This window comes from Haplochromis burtoni, unplaced genomic scaffold (assembly GCF_018398535.1).
Source record: "Haplochromis burtoni strain Fernald_Lab_line unplaced genomic scaffold, NCSU_Asbu1 Contig_58, whole genome shotgun sequence".
Classification (NCBI taxonomy): Eukaryota; Metazoa; Chordata; class Actinopteri; order Cichliformes; family Cichlidae; genus Haplochromis; species Haplochromis burtoni.
In genome coordinates this window covers 891,174-915,456 of record NW_024582419.1, presented here as the reverse complement: position 1 = coordinate 915,456, position 24,283 = coordinate 891,174, and the positions used below count along the sequence as shown (strand labels likewise).

General features: G+C 44.2%; 1 protein-coding gene across 1 annotated transcript in view; it reads left to right on the top strand.

Moving 5' to 3' along the window:
- The window catches only part of gli3 (GLI family zinc finger 3), a 96,304-nt gene extending 73,071 nt beyond the window's left edge, over positions 1-23,233 (top strand). Inside the window, exons 7-15 of the mRNA XM_005922577.2 lie at positions 3,593-3,794; positions 5,438-5,657; positions 7,771-7,884; positions 8,794-8,934; positions 15,373-15,522; positions 15,621-15,785; positions 15,875-16,165; positions 18,024-18,417; positions 18,940-23,233. Of these exons, the coding sequence (XP_005922639.1) occupies positions 3,593-3,794; positions 5,438-5,657; positions 7,771-7,884; positions 8,794-8,934; positions 15,373-15,522; positions 15,621-15,785; positions 15,875-16,165; positions 18,024-18,417; positions 18,940-21,329 (4,067 nt within the window). The 3' untranslated portion in view covers positions 21,330-23,233. The remainder of the gene's footprint in view (positions 1-3,592; positions 3,795-5,437; positions 5,658-7,770; positions 7,885-8,793; positions 8,935-15,372; positions 15,523-15,620; positions 15,786-15,874; positions 16,166-18,023; positions 18,418-18,939) is intronic.
- Positions 23,234-24,283: the final 1,050 nt, after the last annotated feature.

The following is a 24,283-nucleotide window of genomic DNA, read 5'->3' as shown; positions in this document are numbered from 1 at the left end:
AACTCTAGTCACCTACAGTGTTGCACTTGAAGGCACAGATCAACAAAGAATGAAGTCTAGAGATAAATTGCAATAAATAGTAAAATACATGAAAAAATACATAAAATAAACAGACAGATTGACAAAGACATTAAAAATGATTTAAAAAATCTAAAGGTTAATCTAGAGGTAAGTGATCTAAAAGCGGAGGAAATGAAGGATTTTAAGTGTCTATTTGTTCTGCACTGGGGTACTGGTGGGAACAGCTTACTAAACTCAGATGACAGAACATAATCAGGGTGGTTAATAATGTTTTTAATAATTGTTCTTTATCTAAATCTCTCTGCCTGACCACCAGGATTTTAAAGCAGGTGTTACCAATGGTGCTGAGGCGGTTTCCATTCTTAGCATTAAAACACTAAACCAGCAGATAAAAGTAAAAGTTCAAAGACTCCTTATTGACATTAAGAGTATAACCTCTGTGATTTACAGTGGCTCTGAGTTTATTGGGAATTATATGTCAACTGTACTAGGCACCAAAACTGGACATTTACAACGTAAGTGAATAGACGCCTACCACATTCATCCCTACATACCTGCACATTTAAGCATGAGTGGCCCCAGTGGGAATTCAACCCTTAAAACTGCACTTTCATAACTCACCTATCTTGTACTATATATAGATCAACCACGGCGAGGAGGTATCTGCAACTTTTTCCTCTGACATGATTTAAATGAGCTATTGTCTTAATGTGTTCGGCTCAGGTCTGTGTGCAGAGGACTTATGCTAATGAGTTATTTTAAAGTGTAAATAGGAAATTAAATGCACACTGAATCTTAGAAAGGTCGGACAGCCTCACCCCGTTCCCTTTGATGAGAATGTATTTAGTCAGTCAGACGCCGCTTTCATGGAAATCCGGGGTGAAGTTCCCCCCGATTCCTCAGAACAAACTAATTAAAACTAGCCAAACTTGTGCGGGTATCAGAAAATTAATTGCTATTAAGTGGGAATTGGAATGTCCCACCATTCATCACTGCAGAAATCCTTTCTTCTGTGTCACTTTTTAAGATTAATAGACTGAAACAAAACAATTAGGGCCAAATTTAAGTAGAGATGCGGCGCTCCTCACTTTTAAAAAAAATCGCCTGTGATCATTGCTGGTAATAACTCATCATGTTTCAACAATGTGTGTTCCTGTGGCCTGAAATATTAACACTTTAAAGCTTTGGTTGGATTTCAGAGAAAAAAAAACACATACAAAGAGCGGCGTCTGTCAAGAGGCTTTCGCTGATAATCTGGGCTAGTACGACACTGCAGCTATTTTAGTCAATTTCAAATCAGTTTAATTACCTTCAGAGAGCGCTCTGCTAATGAAACAATGGGCCTGTCCTGCCTGTTTGTGCTCTAATGGGCTATTGTCTATGCTCATACTGCCTAATTAGCACCATAGCTCTCATAGATTACTAAAACTAAAGTCTACACTGCCATAAAGTCTTTATTTGTGGTCTTTATTAGCTGACTTTAATCTCCTTGCTATTCTCCACTAACAGCTGGCTGTTTTTCTTATAAACAGGCTTGCTTTTAGCAGCATTTTAGCATTTTTAACACCAGAGCTGTTTTATGTAACCTGATTAATTGTAGCTATTAATTATATGGTAGCACGTTAAGACTTCCTGTTTGGAATTCATAAGCAGTATAAACATTTCATAAATATTAATAATACATTAAAAGGTAGCTGTAAGCATACAAACATATTTACTGTTATATTACTGCTATAACTCTCCAATAGGCACCTTTAAGTGGAAACGTGTGTGTAAACAGATGAATAACAATGAAAACAGCTTTTTAAATATAAAATACATCTTAGAAAAAGTTATGATGTCTGACACGGTGAAAATTATTAAACCTTTTAATGTCCTTTACACTCTAGCTGCCTAAAGCTACATTACTGTTTACTGTAAACTGTGTATTAAATATTAATATACCGCTTATTTATGAGAAATGATGGAGAAAATATAAAGTAAAAATGTAGTTTTAGCAAATAGCTGTTCACAAACAAAGAGATTTTGACCAGATTACTCGTTTATATCAGCGTCCTTGGATCTCTAAAATCAAGTTTATATCACACTAAAAAGTCTATATTCATAAAATCCCTCTCATGTGGCCCTCAGGTGTGTTCGAGACGGTTCAAGCACAGCTTCGGAGCCACGTTTTATTTCCACCGCCAGTCAGTCTTGCCCGTCTGAACCCTCTCTGGCCGTGAGAATTAATGACGGGGCAACTAACCAGCCATCCCGTCCATAAATCAAGAGGAAATTAGAGGGACAGTCCCGCAACGAGCCAGCACGTTTCTGTCTCGGTCTTCCCCGGTTGGCTGATTTATCATTTGGGCTGTGCATTAATAAATACCACTCCCATGAGATTTTGCAGTGTTGGGACACAGACCCATCTCATCAGCTGTATTCCCCCCCACCACCACCAAACACCACCACCCACCCCTTCACCTAATTCACCACAAGTAGACGCTTTCCCTCTTGCTCGCCGCTCTTGCTTGCGTGGAGTGTCAGCTGGTGTCAAATTTAGGACGCGCAAAGTTGTGCAAAATCCGATGTGCCATGCGGTGTTCCTCGCTGTGTTTAACAATGTGAAGGACCCCCGTCAGAAACACATAAAAAAGATGGCTTTTCCATACAGTGACATTATTAAGGCAGCGTTGCTCTCCTTACATGGCCTGTGTTTGCCAGAACACCACTGCTGCCACTGGAGCAGCATCCACACACACACGCACACACACACACACACACACACACACTGTGATTACCATGTGAATGGAGCGTTCTGTAATCGCTGGATGTGTCAAACGAGAGATGGAGCATTTACGTTTGGGAGATGGATGGATTGTGGGGGACGTAAATATGGAGGGGGGTTATCGGGGCTGCCTAAGCTGGTTTTGTTTGCCTTTATAAAATAACTCAAAATGTTTTATTTCCAAATCTTGAGTCACAAAGTCATTGTGTCAGTTCACGCACAAAGCACGACATCCCCTCAGCGCTTTTTTTTTTCTCCCCCTCCTTCCATCTCCCCCTGTTTTTCTCTGTCTTGTTTGTGACATCTCCATGTGAAAAGACAACAAAAGTCATGTTTTAATCTCTACCCGTGGCTCATTGTATGTGCGCAGAGAATGGTTGCGCCGTTTCCGCCTTTTACCTTTTCAAACCCCCTTTTTCGTATTTCCAGTCAACACTGATTGCATTTGAATAACGAGTCAAATTGGACTTGATTAAATATTACCATACACAGTCAGAGCATTTCTCCAACATAAAAGGCATGTTTTCTCATAGATGAAATGCAAGCAGTGCATCAAGTGACAGCCGAATACTCGTTCAGATGAGCCTTTTGTCTGATGATTGACAAAAATGTCATCTGTTGGGGTTAGATTAGGTTAGAGTTTGGATGCAAAAAGAAGTGTAAAAACCAGCAAATGCTCGTTTCATTTCAAACATTTTCAGAGTTTAACTGATGCTCGGATATGGGTGTATTTTTAAGTGTACCGGTCTTTCTAAACCCAGATACTTGGCGCTCAATCTCCATCTCTTTCCTCATCCCCCGCAGGCTCTCGTTTCCCGAGCCCGAGGCTTCCGTCGCGACCCAGCAGGAAACGCCCTCTGCCCATCTCACCCCTCTCTGAGCACAGCTTTGACCTGCAGACCATGATCCGCAACTCGCCCAACTCCCTCGTCACCATGCTCAACAATTCCCGCTCCAGCTCGTCTACCAGCGGCTCTTACGGTCACCTCTCGGCTGGGGCCATCAGGTAAAAACTGCCCTGAATGTTCTTATAGCTCCTGATTAATCGTTTTATTTGTTATTAGAATTTTGAATGGTCTGATATCTTTGTATTGTGTGTATTTGTGTGGAAAATGTGGATGGTGAAGAGGAAAGGGAAGTCTAATTAAGGACAAGTGGAAGTTATAGTGCTTTTCTATTCAGTTGTAACACACAAAGTGCTTTCATACAAGCCCGATTCACATGTGCTTTTCCCCTGTTTTAACCCAACATTCAAACTCTGATAGATGCATTGGGCTGACTCAGGGTTCAGTATCTTACCCAAGGATACTTCGACATGCAGTTAGGAGGGATCAAACTAGTAGACAAGCTACTATACTCTTGGCCTACATTGATTGACTCCCATGAAAGGAATTGTGGGATTGACCCATAATAGGGACTAAAGATTTTGACCATTACTTTAAAAGTAAATCACTCAGTTGTGAGTCACTTTTGAAGAAGGGCTTTGTGCATTTGGTTCTTTCAAGGTGGTCATTCTGGAACTAACATGTGTCAATAATGAATGAATGGATGGAACAGCTGACTCTCCCCAGGGGGAGGATTAATGCTGTACGTGGTGTTTCCGATGCCATCGATGCTCATAGTAAAACTCCATAAAGTTCAATAGGATCAGTGTGTACAACAAAAGTGTACCAAAAGTGTGGGGTGGTGGGGAAATAAGTGTGTACGTATCGTCCATGTCAAGGCCCCGCGTGGGTGACGATCTCCCAGCCAGCCAGTCAGCCTGCCTCCCCGGCGGCTCGTGTCAGTCATCCGGTGCACCTCACGGAAACATCACATACATCACGCCTCTGTAACCGAGACTAGCAAAGGGAAGCGAAAGAGCAGAGTAGAGAAGGGAAAAGGAAAGATCCATCGCCCCACCCACAGCCATTGATCAGCAATCTGTAAGAAGAGCCTGATCAATCACGCTGCACACTCAGCCACTGTCCAAGTGTCAGGGCCCAAATAGCCAAAGCCAACAGACTGATGAGTGATATGACAAGCGGATGGGCCCCCAAATGTGTCTCGGCTCATTGATTTCCACTCGGCTCGTAATAAGATCAGCAGAAATATGGGTCGCAGCGAGAGCAAAGCGTCAGAGCGCAGGATGAATGGAGGCCTGTGCTCGGAGCCACACAGATCTGTGTTTATTTGGAGGTCCGTCAGTGGTTATACAGACCCCAGGAGAGGTTCTGGGTCGCTTCTGGCATTTTTATCATCCACAAAAAGTTAGCTCAGGTTGCAGGTTAAGAAGCTACAGAGGGGAAAAAAACAAACTCTGCTGCAGTAGATAAAAAATAATTTACATGGCTATAAGATACACCTCAGATTATTTATCGTGTGTATCATTTGCCTGGTGGAAGAATGACATACTGCCTTACACAGACCACATGATAATTCACTGTGTTAACAAGCTGAACATTCATTGGCAGGGATTTGTCGACGGTCCTGTGGTTCCAGCATTACCGCACCATCTCCTGTCAGATTGTCCTCAGGGATTGAGGCGCTATCCAGAACAATCCATTTACTCACTATCTTTCCCCCTTTTGTGCCTCATTTCTTTTACAGCTGATTTTTTTAGTGAAGTAGTTTAGTGAGGATTTTTTTGTTTCCCCGTGCTCTCTCCAGCCCAGCATTAAGTTTCGCCTACCCTCCGACCCCGGTGGCTTTGCATGTGCACCAGCAGCTGATGGGCCGTCAGCCGGGCATTGTTGGCTCTGCCTTTGGCCACAGTCCACCTCTCATCCACCCAACACCAGCCTTTGCCACCCAGCGACCCATGCCTGGCATCCCACCATCTGGACTCAGTGCCAGCGAGCGCTCAGTCATCTCCAACGACTCCTCGCAGGTGAGAGCGATGGCTAGTGCCTCTGCGATTCATCATTGCAGGTAATAGATAGCAGCGTCTATGCCAGCCACATCTGAGGGAAATGCAGCGAGCTAAGGTGGTATAGGCAGGATCCCCCCCTCCATGTGTGCCTCTCCTGGGAGTTTCCTCCTACTTGTGTTGTCTCTTGTTTTTAGACTGCCGAGCGTGGCCCAGAACCCGCCTGCAGCAAACAACAAGGGGCTTGTTAGCATAGAATCCCACTGCTGACTCCATTAATCACTAGAGAGAGAACAAGAATATAGAGAGGGAATATTGACATGGATGGATGGATCCAAAGGGACTTTTTCCTCTCATTCCTCAGCCCTTACTGTATGTGCGGGCCTGCATTTGAAGTGAATATTCAGTGTTTATTACCCATCCTCCCTGCTGTGTCCCATGCCTCGAATTTTATGTTATCACAAATGAGGCCTCATTCAAATCGGGCACACTAAAATTGCCTTTTCCCTTTTGCTAGAGTCAACAGAATATTGCTTTGAGGCCACAGCTGAATATCAAATATTGGACAAATGCTGAGGAGACTGAGAGAACGGAGAGTTCTGTAAAACACTCCAAATTATGGGAAAAAACATTTTCAGGAATAGAAAGTCAAAGAAGAACTTGCCTGTTTTTTACACCACAAGTTTAAAAACTCTTTGTTAATTCTTTTATTTCTTCTAGCTTGATATGTAACAAGAATTCCCTCTAGGGCATATTTAAACCAGGGCCAAAGTCAGGTCATTCATTGGTTGAATTGGTTCATGTGTTTTTTTTTAATTGCAATGATTAGGGTAGCTAATGTGATACACTGAATTGCATTGCTTTTCATTAGCTCGGTTAAAGCTCTTGTCTGGGACTTGCAGGAATCGTTAAGGTTCAACCACGGTTGTTTTTTTTTTCAGGCTGATTAAGTAAATGACTGATTGACTTATAAGATCGCATACATTTTTAATAAATACCATAAAGAATAAAACAAGAAATATATATATATATATATATATATATATTATATATATATATATATATAATCATATTATATATATATATATATATATATATAAATTACGTCAAGTTCTCCACCCCCTATTCTGTGAGAAATAGTAAATAGGTGCAATATTTAACTAAATATATATGCAAACACACATGGAAATAGAGTATTCCCAGGCAAGAACACGATTTATACAATTCTAATGAGCTTTTACCCTTCAGCACACTCTCTTAGGCAGCTTTTTGTGATTTCTTTAAGTAGTCTTCAGGAGTAGTTCTTCAGGCTTCTGGAAAGTAATTCAAGGCTCTTCTTTGGATGGTGGATGCCTCTTGTTCTGTTCTCTGATGAGATAATTTCACAGTAATGTTGAGGTTTGGGCTCTGGGGAGGCCAAACCATGACTGATAGTGTTTCGCCAGGTGTTTTTCTATTCAGGTATGCTTCACTGCACTCTCAGTGTGTTTAGCATTATTGTCATACTGACAGGCATAATTCCTGCTCCCTAACACCACTGATTGAAATACAGACAGAGCTGCCACTGTGTTTTACAGATGGCTGTAGATACTGGACCATTTGTTAAATCTCTTCCATACATAATAGCAATGATTTGAACAAAAAAATTACATAAAACCTGTTTGTACTGATTTTCAGTCCAGTTGTTGTGTAATATGACAAACCTCAGCCTCCCCCCTCCTCTCCCCCCCGTTTTACTTCCTCAAGACTTCAAGACTGACTTCTAGAAAGCCACGATTCCTCATTTCTCTTGAGGCTTCATGTGTCTTTGCTAAGCTGTCTGTAATGTGTAGACACAACAGTGGCTCATTCTTTTAGTTTGGCACTTAGTGGCTAAACAAAGAAAAAAAAAAACACTGAAAATGGTCAGGCACAAGGACTGGACTGAAAATCAGTGAAAAAGCAGCCAATGTCCAAAGAAAGGCTTTGAGAGACCTTCAGAAAGTCTGGAGAGCTACTGCTCGTGACCAGTTTAAAAAAGTCTGATCAGATTTTTGTACAGTATAGTCTTTATAGTTGAGACAGTGACACTTTAGGCTCAAAGAAATACAATCTAATAATGTAATCATGTAAATATTCAAATATTTCTTCACAGGCCAAACCAACGAGTGAATCCGCTGTGAGCAGCACAGGAGACCCGATGCACCACAAACGTTCCAAAATGAAACCAGAGGAAGAATTGCCGAGCCCGGGCGTGGTGAGCATACAGGTGGGAGTCACCCGCACTAACTGCAAACATCAAAATTAGCTTTCATTTACCGACTCAATAGGTATTTTTCACTTATATGAGAACTTAACACATTCTGGGGAAAAAAGGAAGCAAATTACTGCAAAATCCCACCAGCTTGATTTTATTTTTAGACACCCCCCCCCTAGAATAACAAGCCCATATAGCTGCTGGTCACCTGCCAACATGGCTACAACAATAGGCAAGTCTAACAGCCACAGTTTAGTGTTTATTTACCTGCATCTGGCTGATTTTCCCTTTTTTCCCCCCCTCTAATCAGTTTCAGTTTCCGAAGCAAAACTATTCATTGATCTTCGGGACACTGGTAGGAAATTGTTTTTGCTTTGGTTTAATCTGAATTTAAATGGCTGGGGTAAAGAAAGAGAAGTGTGATAAGAGTAAGTGTCTGCATCTGGAGGAAAAATCTTACGGGGGTCGATTCTCAGGCAGAAGAAAGAGCCTGAGGTGTGCAGTGGAAGCCCGGGCTCTCCTCTAAAGCCGTCTCCAACTCCCTGCTCTACTCCGGCATCTAGCTGTGACAGTGAAATATGTCTGGGCTAATAGAGCAGCCTAGGGAAGGAAGAGGGGGTTAGATTCCTCAAATACTCACCCCAGTCTTGTCGTATAAAAACCACCAAAACAGAGAGGGGCTTTCAGCGCTACATTTCCGCCCTGTACTCTTTTCTCCCAGGGAGCCAGGTGAGGTCAGCTGTGCTACACCACTAACCAATAACCTTCAAGGCTGTGCCTTTCATGTGAAAAATGGCTTTTGTGACAGGTTTACATGGACGGATGTCAGGAAGAGGAAACGGTTACTTTTGCTTTCTAACTTTTATCTCAGCATGTTGTGCCGGTGATACTGATTGTTGTGCTAAAACTTGTTTTCCTCAGGACAATCCCGACGGTATGACTTTGGTGAAGGAGGAAGGGGACAAGGATGAGAGCAAACAGGAGCCAGAGGTAGTTTACGAGACAAACTGCCACTGGGAAAACTGCTGCCGTGAGTTTGACACGCAGGAGCAGCTAGTACAAGTGAGTAGATTTTAAAACCCACTAAAAATCACAAGAAGTGTTCAACAAAATAACTATAAATGACCTAATATGAAAACAATTTTTCGTTGCAGTCTCACTGTGCTCATACTGTCAGTTTGAGTCACAACAACAGGGTCATGAGTTCAGGAAAAAATCAGCTTAGCATTTTAACCAAACGTGGAAAGCTGTTTGTGTTTTTGGGATGCATCACACGCACAAAGATACCTGATAATTAGTATTTAGTAACAGAAATAAATGCTACAATGTCACTCACAGACTTTTGTATAGGTATTCATATTTGGGGCCCACCTCTAGTGGCCATTCAAGAAACTGCAGGCCTGGAAGTTGCTGCTTGGATTGCACATAACTCCTGGACACGCAACTAAGCAACTTAGTCCCAAAAATGTTTAGTATTTCGTCATATCAACTAAAAAAGTGTTCATATGTCAATGTTGTGGCCTCACTGGAGAAAATTTCATTGTCATTTGAAACTGCCCATCCACCTGCAGCCTTGGACTTGCATAGACTGTTGTTGGTCCGTCAGCCAGTGGCAGAGAAGAGCGATTTTATAACACAGGCTGTGAAAAGTGACCATTGCCGCCACTGTCTGTACATTTCATGCTTCGTTTTTGGATTTTTATTTTAACCCATCAGCATTCGACCAGGCCATCCTCCTCCAGCAGCACGGGAGTATGTTTGTAATGGGTGAAAATCCCTCTTTGTATCCTGTCTGTACAGAAATCCATACGCAAATATTTGCAGTTCTATTAATTACACATAATGTCACTAAACTGTGCTCAGAATATTTGCTTTCAGTGACTTGGACCGCTTTTTTTTTCTTGCTGCTGTTAAGCAAATGGCTGCTATTGCACTCAGGTGTCATTCATGGCTTACTATTGGGAGAGAAGTTTCTGCACTTCTCTGACAGGAGCAGCTTGTCTTGCAGGTAACAAACAGCGAGACACAACAGGGTGTTTGCATCTGTAAGACGCAGCAGAGCTACCACCACCAGTCTGCTTTTTTTGTTTTCTATGCTGTGAGAGGTTTTTGCTTTCCCTTTTCTCAAGCTCAGTACGTCCTAGCACAATCTACAGAAGCTGTGCTATTTTGGACAACGCCTGCTATCAGCCAACAACTTCTGCCTGCGTGTTTGAACACCAGCAGCAGCTGCAGCAGGGTCGGAGCTGCGGGCATCGGCTGTTGCTGCCGCTGGATAATGCTTTTGGAGATCCGTGGACGGTGGTAATGGGCTCAGAAGCTGAAAAGCACATCACACAGCTGAACGGTGCAAACTGATTTGGAGGGTTAAGCCTTCCAGAGTGAGCTTTGTGTATTACACTGACTTGGCCGAACCCCCCCACCCAGCCCTCCGGTCTGTTATCTGAACTCTCACACAGCCCGGGAGATGGATGGCTCTCATCGTCTTGTGCCCGAGGGTTCGCTGTAAAGCTAAATATTAATGACATCACGGCTGTGTCACCCCCGCCATGGCTGCTCACACTGGCACCATTAGCTTTGGCCCGTGAACAGCTCGGCCATCAGCTAAGTCGAGGAAGCAGAAGTTCAGAGCGAGCGATGAAATTACAACAATAGAAGGGGACGGTGTGCGTGTGCGCACGAGACACACATCTGATAGAAAGATCCTCAGCTCTCCACAGCTGTCTACTTGCCGTCTTGACATTGCAATCCTCAGCCGCGGTGGTAACCCCTATCTATAATTGATATCCTCAGCACGGAATGGGCTGCCTCCCGTGTTTGAAGGGCTCAGCTCAAAGGTTGAGGATCTTGACAACTTCTTGCCCCGTGTTTCAGGGGGCGGGGGCCGAGCGGAGGTGGTGGGAAAGGAGGTGAGAATGGCCGATTATTAGAAAACCTTGCCCACATCCACCCACCTTCTTTAGTCACACCAGGTGGCCACTCGAACAAAGCCGTGTCCTCTCATTCCTCCACATATACTATCCGGCCTAACCCCGCCAAACCGCTCTTATTATCAGATCGCCGTGTAGACACACGCTAACAAAATCCTTATTAGTTTTCCATTTTTCCATCCGCCTCTCCAGCGTTTGACTTTTTGATATTACGTTTTATTTCTCATTTTCTATGCACATGCAGATATGCTGAGAGATGCCAATAAAAGTCTTCGCCTACAGAATCCCTGCCCTCTAATTCAGCAGAGCGGACGGGAAAATGCTCTTATCTCTCCGCACCCCCACCCCCCTCAGTAATAGGATAAGTACAGTATTTGGACCACAGTGGCTCTTCTCACACATTGGGGAGGGGTTTGGGGGCTGGGGGTGGAGGAGGGGGGGGGGGGGGATTCATATAACTAAACAATGGAGCGTCCCTTCCCCCTGTACTTGTCTTCTGAAATGGCTTTGGGGAAAAAAAACATGATGAGGGGGAAAAAAGCCTTTTTCTCCTTGGTTGTAACTCTTTCAACCAACACAAACTTTCTACAGCCACATCCGGCCGCTGTGTTAAGAGTCGCTGTCATACCGTAAACGCCTTTTAAGTTTTAAAACTGGCGGCTTCACTCATTCCAATCCCCCCTCCCTCCTTTTTCTTTGTGGTTGGCCTAATTTTAGAATTAAGCCTTTGCACCACCCTCATTGCTCTCCACCTTGTTCAAAAGCACTCCTGCCGTGCTCTTGATGCATATTTTTACACTCTCAAACGGGCTTTCACCATGACACGCCACGGCGTTCCTTTATCATCTGCGTTTAAGCGCTCTCGGTGCCGCCGATAAGATAAACATCAGATCTGTGCAATTTGGCTCACTTATCTGGCCTACCCAGTCAGCAAAAGCGAGGCGGGCGTCAATTTTCGTTTGCTGTATTTATTTCATTTATTACATTTCAACTCTTTTGTACCTCTCCCATCTCACTCTCCCCTCAGCTACACATTCTTTTGCTTCCCCATTTTTTTTTTTTTGAGGGTGGGGGTGACACAAACCTCTCCCTCTCTCATTTTCTCTTTCATTTTCTCTGCCTCCCCTCTTTCCCCCTCAGAGGGAATACTTTTAAAGATAAGGCCTGGTGGCTTCTTTAATGTCTCTCTTGAAGTAGGCTTTTTTCGCTGGGGTTTGTCGCCGGAGATGTGAACCCCACACTCCCAAAATTCCCTAATATGGCCTTGCTGAACAATCTTTTATTTTTTCATTGATCTATCACCGATCCTTCACCAATGAGAAGTCTAAAATCAAACTCTACCTTGTTGCCGCTATTTAACACTGAAAAGGTTTTGAAAAAAGTGGCTTTAAGGTACTTGCATATAATGCAGTTTTACTCGATGATTAATTTTTTTACCCTTCAGCTTTTTTCCCTATTCAAAGCCTGTTTATTTTAGAATTACGTGAAAAAAATAGGTGATGCTGGATATCAGTACTTAAACCAATTGTGGCTTCTGAATTATTTCTCTCTCAGTATTGCAGGCAGGCACAAATAGCAGGCTTGTTTTGGAAGATATGACAGACTTTAAACTGGGGTGTCTGAAGAGGTTGGTGGTCTGAATGCATGCGATTTTTTTTTTTTGAGCTAATAAAGCCTTTTGCATCCTCCAGAGCCTACTGTTATGTTCCAGGTCAGCTTCATAGGTGGCGCTGTGATGTCCTTGTTCTTAGATGGGGAGCTGCCTTTGCTCAGCCGGTGTGCACCCTCGCTGAGGTGACTGCTGCGCGCCTCCCCAGTGTTAAAGGGAGATAAACGCAGGCGCAGTCTGAAGGCAGTCCCCCACACACCCTCTCCCGCCTGCTGGCGCAGGCCTTTAATTGGTAAAATGCAGATTTTTTTTGATCAGGAGAAGGATTAGGCCCCTTATCTGTCTAGAGTATCATACTCTAAGATGAAAAGAGTGTGCTGAATTACACATGCCAATTCTGGCTCCCTCACTTACTCTCTTCCCTTCCTTCCTTCACTCACTCATTCCCACCCCCCCTCACTTCCCATTTACTTCCTCCCTCCTTCCCTCCCTTCTTTGCCTTTTTCGTTCTCGCTCCCCCCCCCTCTCTCTCTCTCTTTACACAATGCACTTCACCAACTGACATCACAAAGGAACATATGATTTATTAGGCGGCGCTTGATAAAGCTAAACGGTGTTGCGGGTCCCACAGCTTAGTGAAATTGCCTTGTAAACAGGCCCTCTTTTCATGCACGCTTGCATTCTAATGCGTGGAGGCTATGTCCCAGAGAGGGTTTGATAAGGAGACATGGAGATGGATACTGAAGTGGGGAACGGCAAAAAATGAAAGAAAAAAAAAAAGAGAGAGTGGCTTGATCCTGTGTTTTAGTAATGCATATAAGACGTGAGCATTTGAGTATTTTATGGAAACAAATCATGCTTTTTTAATTTATTTTATTTTATATATATATATTAGTTATTTTATATATTTTGTTTACATGAATTGGAGTGTAAAGCAATTGTGTATTTTCGGGTTATTTATGTTTATTTTAAACAGTTGTTTGAACCAAACAAGGATATGGACCAGGAAAACAGTGCCTGCACCTCTGTGTGTGTGCGCGTGCACCTCATATGTCACAGACGGCTTCACTGTCCCCTGTGTCCGTGTCCCTTGCGTTCCCCGTTGTGCGACTCCCTCCTAAATCCATCTTGGTGGCGTTTTTACAGTTGTTGGCCGATAAGCTGGCAGGGGGAAGATGAATAACCTGCCGCGCCGGCGCTATCAGCACCTGTTTGTCGATTTAGCCGGCCAACGGGACCTGTCTGCTCAGCATGGAGATTATTGATTCAATAAGAATTGCCATTAGATCTTGCCATTAGGTTTCTCGGCGGCCCTTCTCCCCCGTGCTGCCTGTCCCCCTTTTTGTCAGCACGGAGGCTCATGCATCACGCCCGTCAACGACCTCCTTCGTTTTGTACAAACAGAGTGTGACTGCGTATCCATCCGTGTGTGCGAGCGCGCACTGCGCCGTGCCAGCCACCGGCATGATCCAGCGCCGCGGCCCTTCTCCTCATCGCTCTCAGCCGGCTGATATTGAACGCTGGTCACAACAGACCGATCGCTTGCCACCGGGGTTCCCTCACGGAGAGGAAGAAAAAGAGAAGACGAGTCAGGTTTTTCCGAAGCTCGGACCAAGGTGGGGGAGAAGATCAATCTTGGGGAAACTTCGCTAACGTCCATGGTCAATCAGGCTCCAATCATTTCCCCTGGAATTAGTCTTGTTTTGTCACTTTAAAATTAAAAACTGTCAAGTGAGAATAATGGCGGTTCCTTGCCGATATATTAGTGTCAATTTTACTCTTTGCTTTTGCGCTCTGCTGTTACTGTTTTCACTCATTTGTTGGTACTCATCCTTTAGTATTGCTGGGAAGGGAAAGGCTTGGGGTCAGAATAAAAGAATGATTTTAAGAAGCGCGGCGTCTCTTTGATGTCATGGTCATGCTTGCGCTTGGGGTCATGATCTAGCCAGTGAGCGAGGAACTGAGAAGGTACAAAGATGACATTGTCAGGGCAGCTTCATGCCTGGAGGGTAAATGACCCTGGGTACTTTATCTGCTTTGGTCCTGCATGTTTTATAGCTCGACAATCTTGGATTTCCCAGAGATTTAAGAGCGTTCAAAGTCAAGTATGTATTCATCTCCCTTCCTCTGTCCCTCCTCGTTCACCCTAAAGGTATAAAGAGTCCTCTCTGCTGCTCAGGAATGTAATAATGCTGGTTTCTTTCAGTCAGGATATTGTCTGTCTCTGTGGGTTTAAATTGCTCTCGGATAGACACTTCAGAGGCCACCACACACTGTTGTCTCTGAAAGAGAGCCAGATGTTGACTTCTTCCCCAGAGCGTCTACATCTTCACATCCCCCCCTCCTCCCCTTTTCTCTTTCATTCCTCTGTAACTTAGGCCACTTATCCCATTTTAGAAGACAGTTTGTGAGGAAAAAGAAAAAAAAATGGAGTAAAAGGGAAGAGAGAAGGGGATGGAGCAAGGGAAAGGTGGTACTTGCAGATATAATGCTTGGCTGGAGTTGTAAAGCCCTCGCATTTCAAACACCTCGACTGAACTTTTGATTTCTTTCCCTATCCCCTCACCTCGCTCCCACCTCCCCCGTCTTCCTAAGCCTCAGATTGGAAGTTGCCACGGCAGCACAACTGTCAGCACTTGTCATGGAGGGGCGCGAGCCCAGTGTGATGCGAAGTGACAGGGTTTTATTTGAAAATCCCGTTCAGATCGGACACCGAGACTCACACGTCTGCCTTTTCTTTGCCTGCTTTTATGCAGATTTCAATACACTGTGAAAAAGAGAAAGACTGTAGAGGAAGGAGACTGAAGGAATTAAATGGAGATTTGCCAAAGGAAATATTATATTTCCCTCTATGTGTTGCAGAGGGGAAAAAAATTGCTCAAGCTGAAAAACAAATACGCTCGACGCAAAGTGACGTTCCACTTCTCACGAGAGCGGTCCCGTTCTCATCTTCTTTTGCAGCACATCAACAATGACCACATCCACGGAGAGAAGAAGGAGTTTGTGTGCCGGTGGGAGGAATGCTCTCGAGAGCAGAAGCCCTTCAAGGCACAGTACATGCTGGTGGTCCACATGCGCAGGCATACTGGGGAAAAACCACACAAGTGCACAGTAAGGGACGCTCAGATAGACTCAGCTGATGTCACATTATTGCGACGTTTGTGGTAAAAGAATGTGATGTGTGAGTGAAACTGTCTTCGTCTCCTCAGTTTGAAGGCTGCACCAAGGCCTACTCTCGTCTGGAAAACCTGAAGACTCACTTACGCTCCCACACCGGAGAGAAACCGTACGTGTGTGAACACGAAGGCTGCAACAAGGCTTTCTCCAATGCATCAGACCGGGCGAAACATCAGAATCGAACACACTCAAATGAGGTGCCAACAGGTTCTTTCACACATTCAACATGCCAAAAAAACAAAGAAAAACAAACAAACTCAATGTTAGTCTCTCGTCTCTCTCTTAGAAACCGTATGTGTGTAAAATCCCGGGATGCACAAAACGCTACACAGATCCAAGCTCCTTACGGAAGCATGTTAAGACGGTACACGGGCCGGAGGCGCACATTACCAAGAAACAGCGGGGCGATTACCCGCGCCCGCCGCCCCAGCCCCGGGAGCCTGGGGGGAACGGCCAGGGTCGCTCGCCAGGGCAACTTCCGCTGGGCGGGTATACGGACCAAAGGGAGTACAACCACTCTACCTCAAAACAGGACGATTGTCTGCAGGTCAAGTCTGTCAAGACAGAGAAGCCCATGGTAAGACTTCAGCTTTTGTATCCTTCTTGCCGACTCGCATGTGTTTAACTTCATTTTGATTCCTGCACTTTAACTTTCTAACATTCTGACTACTATTTACTTAAACTTAGTGAATGAATGCCTAGTATTTAGGTTTGATGTAGCATTTAATAGGGGCCATGCACGTTTAACACCATAATCTTCTAATGAGTACATGTTTCCTTCTATCCAATGCTTCGGCATTTCTCTCCTTGCCTTTCTAAGGACAGTGGGTAATCAGGTGAGATAGGTATCACTTTATATTTTATTTGTAAAATATTCTCATGTTCTTTGCTCATCGTCCTATTTCCCATCAAACGTTTAACATCCTGTCACAACTGCTCCACATGTTGACTTTAAAACATGCCAGATGGGTTCCCATTCCTGGTTTCTCTCATTCCTTAAATTCATAAAAAGACTGTTGTTCTTATTGCATTGTACAACACTTTGATATTGACCAAAGGCATTGTGTTACTATAAGCTGAGAGCATGCCTTTGGGGAGAACTGCAAGGGCACTGAAAGTAAGCTTGATACTGCTCAGGGCTGCACTGTGCAGCCAAACTTAATCACTAGTAAACAGGATCAAAAGCACTAAACACTATTTCAACTTGATGCCAAAAAAAAGGATCTCATTATTCCCATCTGCAATGTAATCTGTAACATTCCATTAAATAAAATCAAAAAACAGTAGCTCAAAAAGATATTTGACTATTTTATCCAGATGTGGTCACATGAGAGGAGTTTTTGATTCGACCTCTGTTACAAAAAAGATGCTTGGTGATCCACAGACTATGTGATGGTGGTGATTTCTGTTCCATGTGTACAATACTCGTCTGCTTCTCATGCAGCACCACAGCTGAGCAGACCGTGTTAGGGTCCAGTAGATGTGGTCACAAGTATTCTAATAGATTTCTGAACAGAAAATAAACAATGACTCGGTGATGTTCTGTTTTCAATATACGTCTAACATTTTGCATCTGTACAACTATCGGCTAATATATACAAAAGTCTTAAGTTTCCTCTAATTTTTTTATATTTTTCTATGGAAGTGAAAATAGGTGCATGTAAACATGGAAATACAGTATACTGGGCAAAAACAGACCACAGATATTCTTCAACACAACCTGAACTCTCTCGGGTAATTTTCCAGACTTCTTGAAGAGCATTCGAGGCTCGTCTTTGAATGTTGGTTTCCTTTTGTCCCATTCACTTACAACATGCTGCATTGGCAGTGTGTTTTTCAGTCACTGGCATGCGGAACAATGAAACAGTTACCAAGCAGATGCTTTCCAGATGTTATTGCATGGTCAAAGAAAATCTGATGGTACTTTTCTGTATACTTTCGTGTACTGTTTTTTAGAACTGGCACATTTTCTTTTATCCTGCACACCATGCTGAGATATGCTGATATAAGTTTTTGCCTAATAACTTTTTACGAATCAACTTGTTGGGGCAAAAGACTTTTGCACAGTACTATAGACAGTGGAGCTTTTATACACTGAAGGTTTTTAGGTTGTATGACTTAAGGTCCAACTTTCTATAGACTTAAATAAACTAAAGTTTTTTTCCCCCAAAAGATTAAAAGTAACTTTCACACAATCATTACACACACACACACACGACTGCAGTTGTGTTTTATAATGGTTCGTTTTCATGAATAATGATCATTGTCCAACATTTTAGAGTGCATGCTCATTTGTTATCATTTGTAACGCTTTATATCTTCACCTGTGTAACCTGGAGTCATTGTTTCTAACTATTTAACTAATATATTGATTTTTTTTTCTCACTTCTCTTCTCCTATTCTTATTCTTCTCTTTCTTTCCTGGCGTGCATCAGACGTCTCAGCCAAGCCCTGGCGGTCAGTCTACATGCAGCAGTGACCAGTCCCCCATCAGCACCTATCCCAGCAGTGGAGTCCAGCTTGCTGTGAGCGCCGGACGCTCGCCAGGGGAGGGGCTGGAGGAGGACGAAGAGAAAGAGGAAAACAAAGAGGAAGTAGAGGAGGAGTGTGAGGGTGAGCCAGCCCCCATCATGGACTCCACTGTCTCCACAGCTACCGCGGCCATGCTGACCCTCCAGGCGAGGCGAAGTATCGGCCGCCCTCTGCGATGGATGGAGCACATCAAGATGGAGAGGCTGAAGCAGGTGAATGGAGCGCTGCCCAGGCTGGGGCCCCTGTCCCCTACACCGCCCCCCAAAGCTTCTGCAGTACCCAACATGTTGGGGAAGGGTAAGGGAAACTTTTACATTTTTAAATGTCATTTTGTCCATTTTATTTGAAGCTCACATGGGATTGTGAAGATTAAAAAAACCCTCTTATAATGGAATGGTTTAAAGACATGGTAGTTAAAAAGCACCTGTAAACAGAATTCACACCTCACCATGACCGTGCACACAAATCACAGAGATAAATTATCCTGAATTTCATCTTCTGGCTGAAGGATTCAGGCAAAACAAATGCTTAAAATTTACTGTTCTGCTGGAAAATGGTATCAAGACCATATCAAGCTGTATATCATATCAGAGAGAATAGCATGTAATGTGATGTTTCATGGCCCAACTGCTGCCAGTTGTCTGTGGTAACATCTGTTTGAAAGATCTCTCCACACTTACACTTAACTTATTTGGCTTCTTCTCATCATCTTTGACTAATATCCCGTTTTCACCACACTTTCCCCCCCCCTCCCCTCGTTTCTCTTTATCGTGTCCAAACTTTTCTCATTCCCATCTCTTTGTCTGCGTGTCTCCCCAGGAACCTGTCTGGGCAGGCAGTGGGGGGTGTCTGCCCCTCAGCCACCTGCTCATGCTGAGCTGGGCAGCACAGAGCTAACAGTGCTCAACTTGCTCAGAGACCGGCGTGACAGCAGCGGCAGCGCCACCAGTTCAGCCTACCTGAGCAGCAGCCGGCGCTCCTCCGGCATCTCCCCCTGCTTCTCCAGCCGTCGCTCTAGCCAGGCTTCCCAGAGCGAGGGCACGGCAGCAGCCGCCCACCACCGCCGCCACCACAACCTCAGTTCCACCGACTCTTACGACCCCATCTCCACCGATGCCTCCCGTCGGTCCAGTGAAGCTAGCCAGTATGGAGGTGGGGTGGGAGGAGGGGGTGGAGGGGTGTTCTCAGTTGGGGGCTGTGGAGGTGGGGGAGTAGTAGGCATTGGGGGAGGAGGAGGGGGATCACGAGGGATGCTCAATTTAACCCCAGCCCAGCACTATCACCTTAAAGCCAAGTATGCAGCAGCAACAGGTGGCCCGCCTCCTACGCCTCTACCCAACATGGAGCGCATGAGCTTGAAGACCCGCATGGCCATGATGGATGAGGGTGGTAGCAACCACTGTTTGCCACCTCTAGTCAGGCCACCTCGCTGCAGTGACGCCACCAGTGGGTACAGCAATGGCTACACGGGACATGCAGGTAACAGGAGGAGGGTCTTCTACCCTGGTGAGGGACCACTGAGTGGAAACCGGAGGGCTAGCGACCCAGTGCGGACGCAGGCTCCTGAAACTTGTAGTTTCCCTCCGGTGCAGCGCTTCAGCAGCCTTAATAACCTCCACCCTCTTCCGCCTCTTGCTCTGCACTGTACGCCTGAGTATCGAAATTTGAACCTACAGAACTACACGCGCTCAGAAGGCAACCTGCACAGAGGCCTGCAGCACTCGCCATACACCCCTAGCATTGCGGAACAAGCGGCCTTAGAAGCTCTGGCAATGGAGGACAATGGGGAGGCTGAGCTGTTGCTTGGGGATGAGGATATATTACCAGATGATCTGGTGCAGTATCTCCACTCCCAAGTTCAGTTGGACAATGGCTCCCACATGCACAATGAGGACCAAATAGCTTCTAGCCAAAGGGACACCTCCCACCTATCTATAGAGGAGATAGACCAGATCCAAACTCCGGGGTCAAATACGGCCTTCCCTGGGTCCCATAGTCTTCAGCAGCAGCAGCAACAGTTACGAGAGAAGAAGAGCCCCAGTAAACTTCCCATCCAATGGAATGAAGTGAGCTCTGGGAGTGCTGACAAGTGTCCTCCAAGGGATCAAAACCACCATTCGCAGTGTAGAAGGTGGCCTAGCACAGAACACGGGCCTGTGTCTGCACCTTTTGGCAGGTTTGGAAACATGGTTATTCAGCAGCAAGTACCCGTTGATTTCCAGAACAGTTGCGCCCAAGCTAATCAGTCTCAAAGTGCTTGCTGCGTAAACCCTGGAGTGAAGCTAGAGACATCACCTAACTCCTGCTTGGAAATGAGAGGTACTGGTCAAAACTCTACAAACAACTTTAATAGGTCTAATTTTACACAGATCAGCAATGGACCTTTTCCCCAGGGCTTCAGAGAGCAGGCCTCCAACGGATTTCAAAAACAGAGCCACTTCCATCAGAAGCACAACAGCAGCTCTTGCCAGGTAGGAAACAACCTAATCCTTAGCAGAGCCTCCATGGATTACCTCCCCAGCCTCTCCCAGGGGTCTGCTCTTCATCACAATCGCCCGGTACATGTTCCTCATCCACCAATCAACAGGAACTTGGGCAGAACCCAGCAATACCTCAGTCCCGGGAGCACCAATGAAAACGAATCTTGCGTCACTCAACAAGCACAACTGCAGAGGAGTGGCGAGAGCTGCTCCCTTGCGAATCAAGTTTCTGGGCTGAAGCTGGAGTCCCAGGATCATGGATACTTAGAGCAGGGCTTTGTTGACTGCCCCTCTTACGAACCAGCAGATCATAAGACCTCCACATTCCATGTTCTGGAAGATCAGTGCTTGTTGGACTCCATAGCTGCATCTGAGGGACAAGGTGGTGGAAGCGGCAACGGGGTTTCGGTTGCTCTTCTCTCCCCTGGTGCAGATCAGGTGACCAGCACAGTGGACGGTAGTGTTCCCGGTGTTTTAGATGAAGGGGTAAGTCTGGACTTCGGTGCCATGCTGGAGGATGGCTATGACCAGGGCAGCTTGGTCTCAGGAGCGTTGAGTCCCTCCGTCTTCCAGGGTCTGTCCAGGACCTCCTCACGCCTCACCACCCCTCGGGCGTCTGCTGCCTTCCACAGTGTGGTCCCTGGCCTAAACAACATGGCCATCGGAGATATGAGCTCTCTCCTCACCACCCTTGCTGAGGAGAGCAAGTTCTTGGCTATAATACAGTAGCTGCTCTCTTTCTCTCTGCTTTCTCCTCCCGTAGAAAAATAAAGGAAAAGGAAGAGGAAAAACTCTGGTGTATGTGAAGACAAAGTTAAAAGCGGTAATTATGAGAACTTTATGTACTTAGAAGTGTTCTGAAACAGGCAGTTGCCAAGCCCTTGCTTTTTTATTTTGTAAAAATGTCATCCTACAAAGAAACGGGATGTGTCAAAAATTGTGTATAAATAAATAGTTATATTTCGTTTCTGGAATGAAGGCTATTTTTGGAAGCCCTTCTCTTTGTAAAACTACGTGATGGTGAGCAAAAGCTCACGCCCTTGAATCAGTATTCTGTGTATTGTTACTGTTTTTGCTGTACGCCCTGTCGGTAAAAAATAAAATAAAATAAATGCATGTACTCAAGTGAAACATTTAACACTGTCTATACGAGTGCATAGACTAGCCCACGTGCCCACGTATCAGTCGTGCACCGCTCCCACTGGTACAAAGCAGATGAATCCATTGTCATCATAGGAAGTGAGACACGGGTCATGAATTCAACAGGCCCCGAAAGCAACTTTATATATCATAGGTTTTAACAAGTGGTATATTTACATTTGTTGTTACGTTTTTGTTTGTACGTTCCTTTTGCGAAGCTGTAAATGTTTCAGTGCTTCTACCAAGTTTTGCCAAGTGGTGTTTTTCCTCGACACGGTATCGAGTCCAAAACGCGGGCCACACATCCGAGTCTTCAAGACGCCGTAGATTGTTGTCTACTTAATATCTAAATGGCTTGATTTTGTTAGTCTGGTAAGGTACTCACAAGTGTATATAACTGTTTTTATATTCTGTTTGTTTTGTTGACGTTGGATTGCACGGTTGTTCGAAGCTGATGTGTAAATGGACTTTCTCTCCTTGATTTGGTGCTTTTTTTTTTAAAGAAAAACAAAAGAAATAACAAAAAACGAAAGATGCTTACATGGATTGATTTGAGTACTTTCTATGGTTTTGAATTGTCTTAATAACTGATGGCGGTCCACAGCACACAGCGTTTTCCGCTCCCAATGAAAAGTGCTGTACAGTGACGTGTTTTGTTTTATAGGAAATCATGCGTATCGTTCTCTCCAAAGCTCTTAAATTCAGAATGTGTACTGCCATTAAGTATTGCAGTGACTTTGTCAACAGTGTTAGTATTGCCTTGCAGTCTTGTGTGACTGCACACAGAATATCGAGTAGTTTACCTTTTACTCTGCATCAAAGCAGTGAGGTACAAACTGTTTTATTGTTTTTTGGTACTTTTTTGGTCATTTTTGTAGCTGTGCATTGATGGTGTTTACTTTCTTTGGTTTTGTTGTGTGTGTTTGTTTTCTTCATTTTTTCAAAGAAGTAGAAATCATTTCCCTTTGAAAGAAGGAAATTTCAGAGGTATGTGCCTTATATGTATCTGCCTGTCAGAAAAGAAAGAGATCACTGCCAATCTTCCATTGTGAATTATGAAAAGAATAAAAAGTAAACATGTAAAGTGTCTTGTGGGGTCTGAAAAAAAGAGAAAAATCACAGAACATTTATATAAGAAAAGTCTGGATATCAGAAAAGTTGAGATTTGCGAAATGCATTCTACTTTTCTTTTTTTTTTCCGTTGTTTTTTTCACATTTATTGTGCTTTTATATATATATATATATATTATGTAAATACATTACTCATGCTGTAGTTTTAGCAGAGGAACTAGGGCAGGGGATATCCTGGGCCAATACAGAACTGACTTTGATAGCAGGGATTCCCAGGCCCTGGGCAGAGGCCAGGCAGATCTGGCTCAGAGCGGAGCTTCAAGTGCCCAGCGCTGCCCCTCCGCCAGAAGAGCCACTTTGCTCTTTTATAACTGACTACAAATGTTTGTATGGTTTTAATAAAAATGGAAATTATATTTTAAGTGTCTTCCCTTCTTTATACTGCGGTTTTGATATTATATGAAACATATTGCTTTGAACTCTGTGCCTGTTTTCATAAAGACACAAACCCAAGATAAGAAACCGAGCTACTTCAGCAACTCTGCACACATCCACCTCAATTTACTATAAATCAAAGTCACTAAAAGGAACAATATTATGCAAGTTTATTAAAAAAAAAAGAAAAAGACTGCAAGATACAAAATAAAATAGTCTGATGCTACTTCAGACTACTGTGTGGAAATATTCTGCCATTAAAAGTAAACACAATGTTCCAACATGAGTAAATTCATTCAGAGAAGCGCGAGTGTTCCTGATGCCCTCTTTTGATCATCAACAGAGACTACACTGTAAGGTTGGAGCTCATGAAGTTGATGGATATAAATTACATGTTTGGTTACATATTCACATTAGAAGCAGTCACGTCCTCATCTATGTTGAGATTAAAGCCAGCAGGTCTATAGCCCACGTCTATTTACAGGCCCCTTAAAGCTGACAGCCCATCAGCTCCAATCAGAAGTCCTTTTAGTGTGAGCACAGTGAGATCTTGCATCACTTCCACTCCCCCCTCTCTCCCCGCCTGACTTTCCAGAGCGAGAAAAAAAAAAATGGGAGTCTTTTCTAAGCGAGACTCCCATTATGCTTTTAAGGAGCTCGACACAAGTGCAATCATACAACGAGAACGAAGGCTACGGTTAGACTGCGGAGAGGGAGAGCAAGAGACCTTTAAATTGTTCCAATGGGATACAAGATGGAGCGCTTTTACTTTTGATGCTCAGAGGCTGCGGCTGTCTCAACAATTTTTTCCCCTTCCCTCTCAAAAAAAAAAAAAAAAAAAAAGCTTGCCACCTTTTCCAACACCCCCTTTGCATCCTTAAGAGTTCACTTAGCAGAGACGGAGGATCCTGTGAAGTAAGACACCCCCCCCTCTCCATTCTCAATTCTGTTCATGCATCTCTACACCAGAAAAGCCATTAAAATTATGGATAAACAAGCTAAACAGTGCTACATCACATTCAAATGAAGAAAGGGTG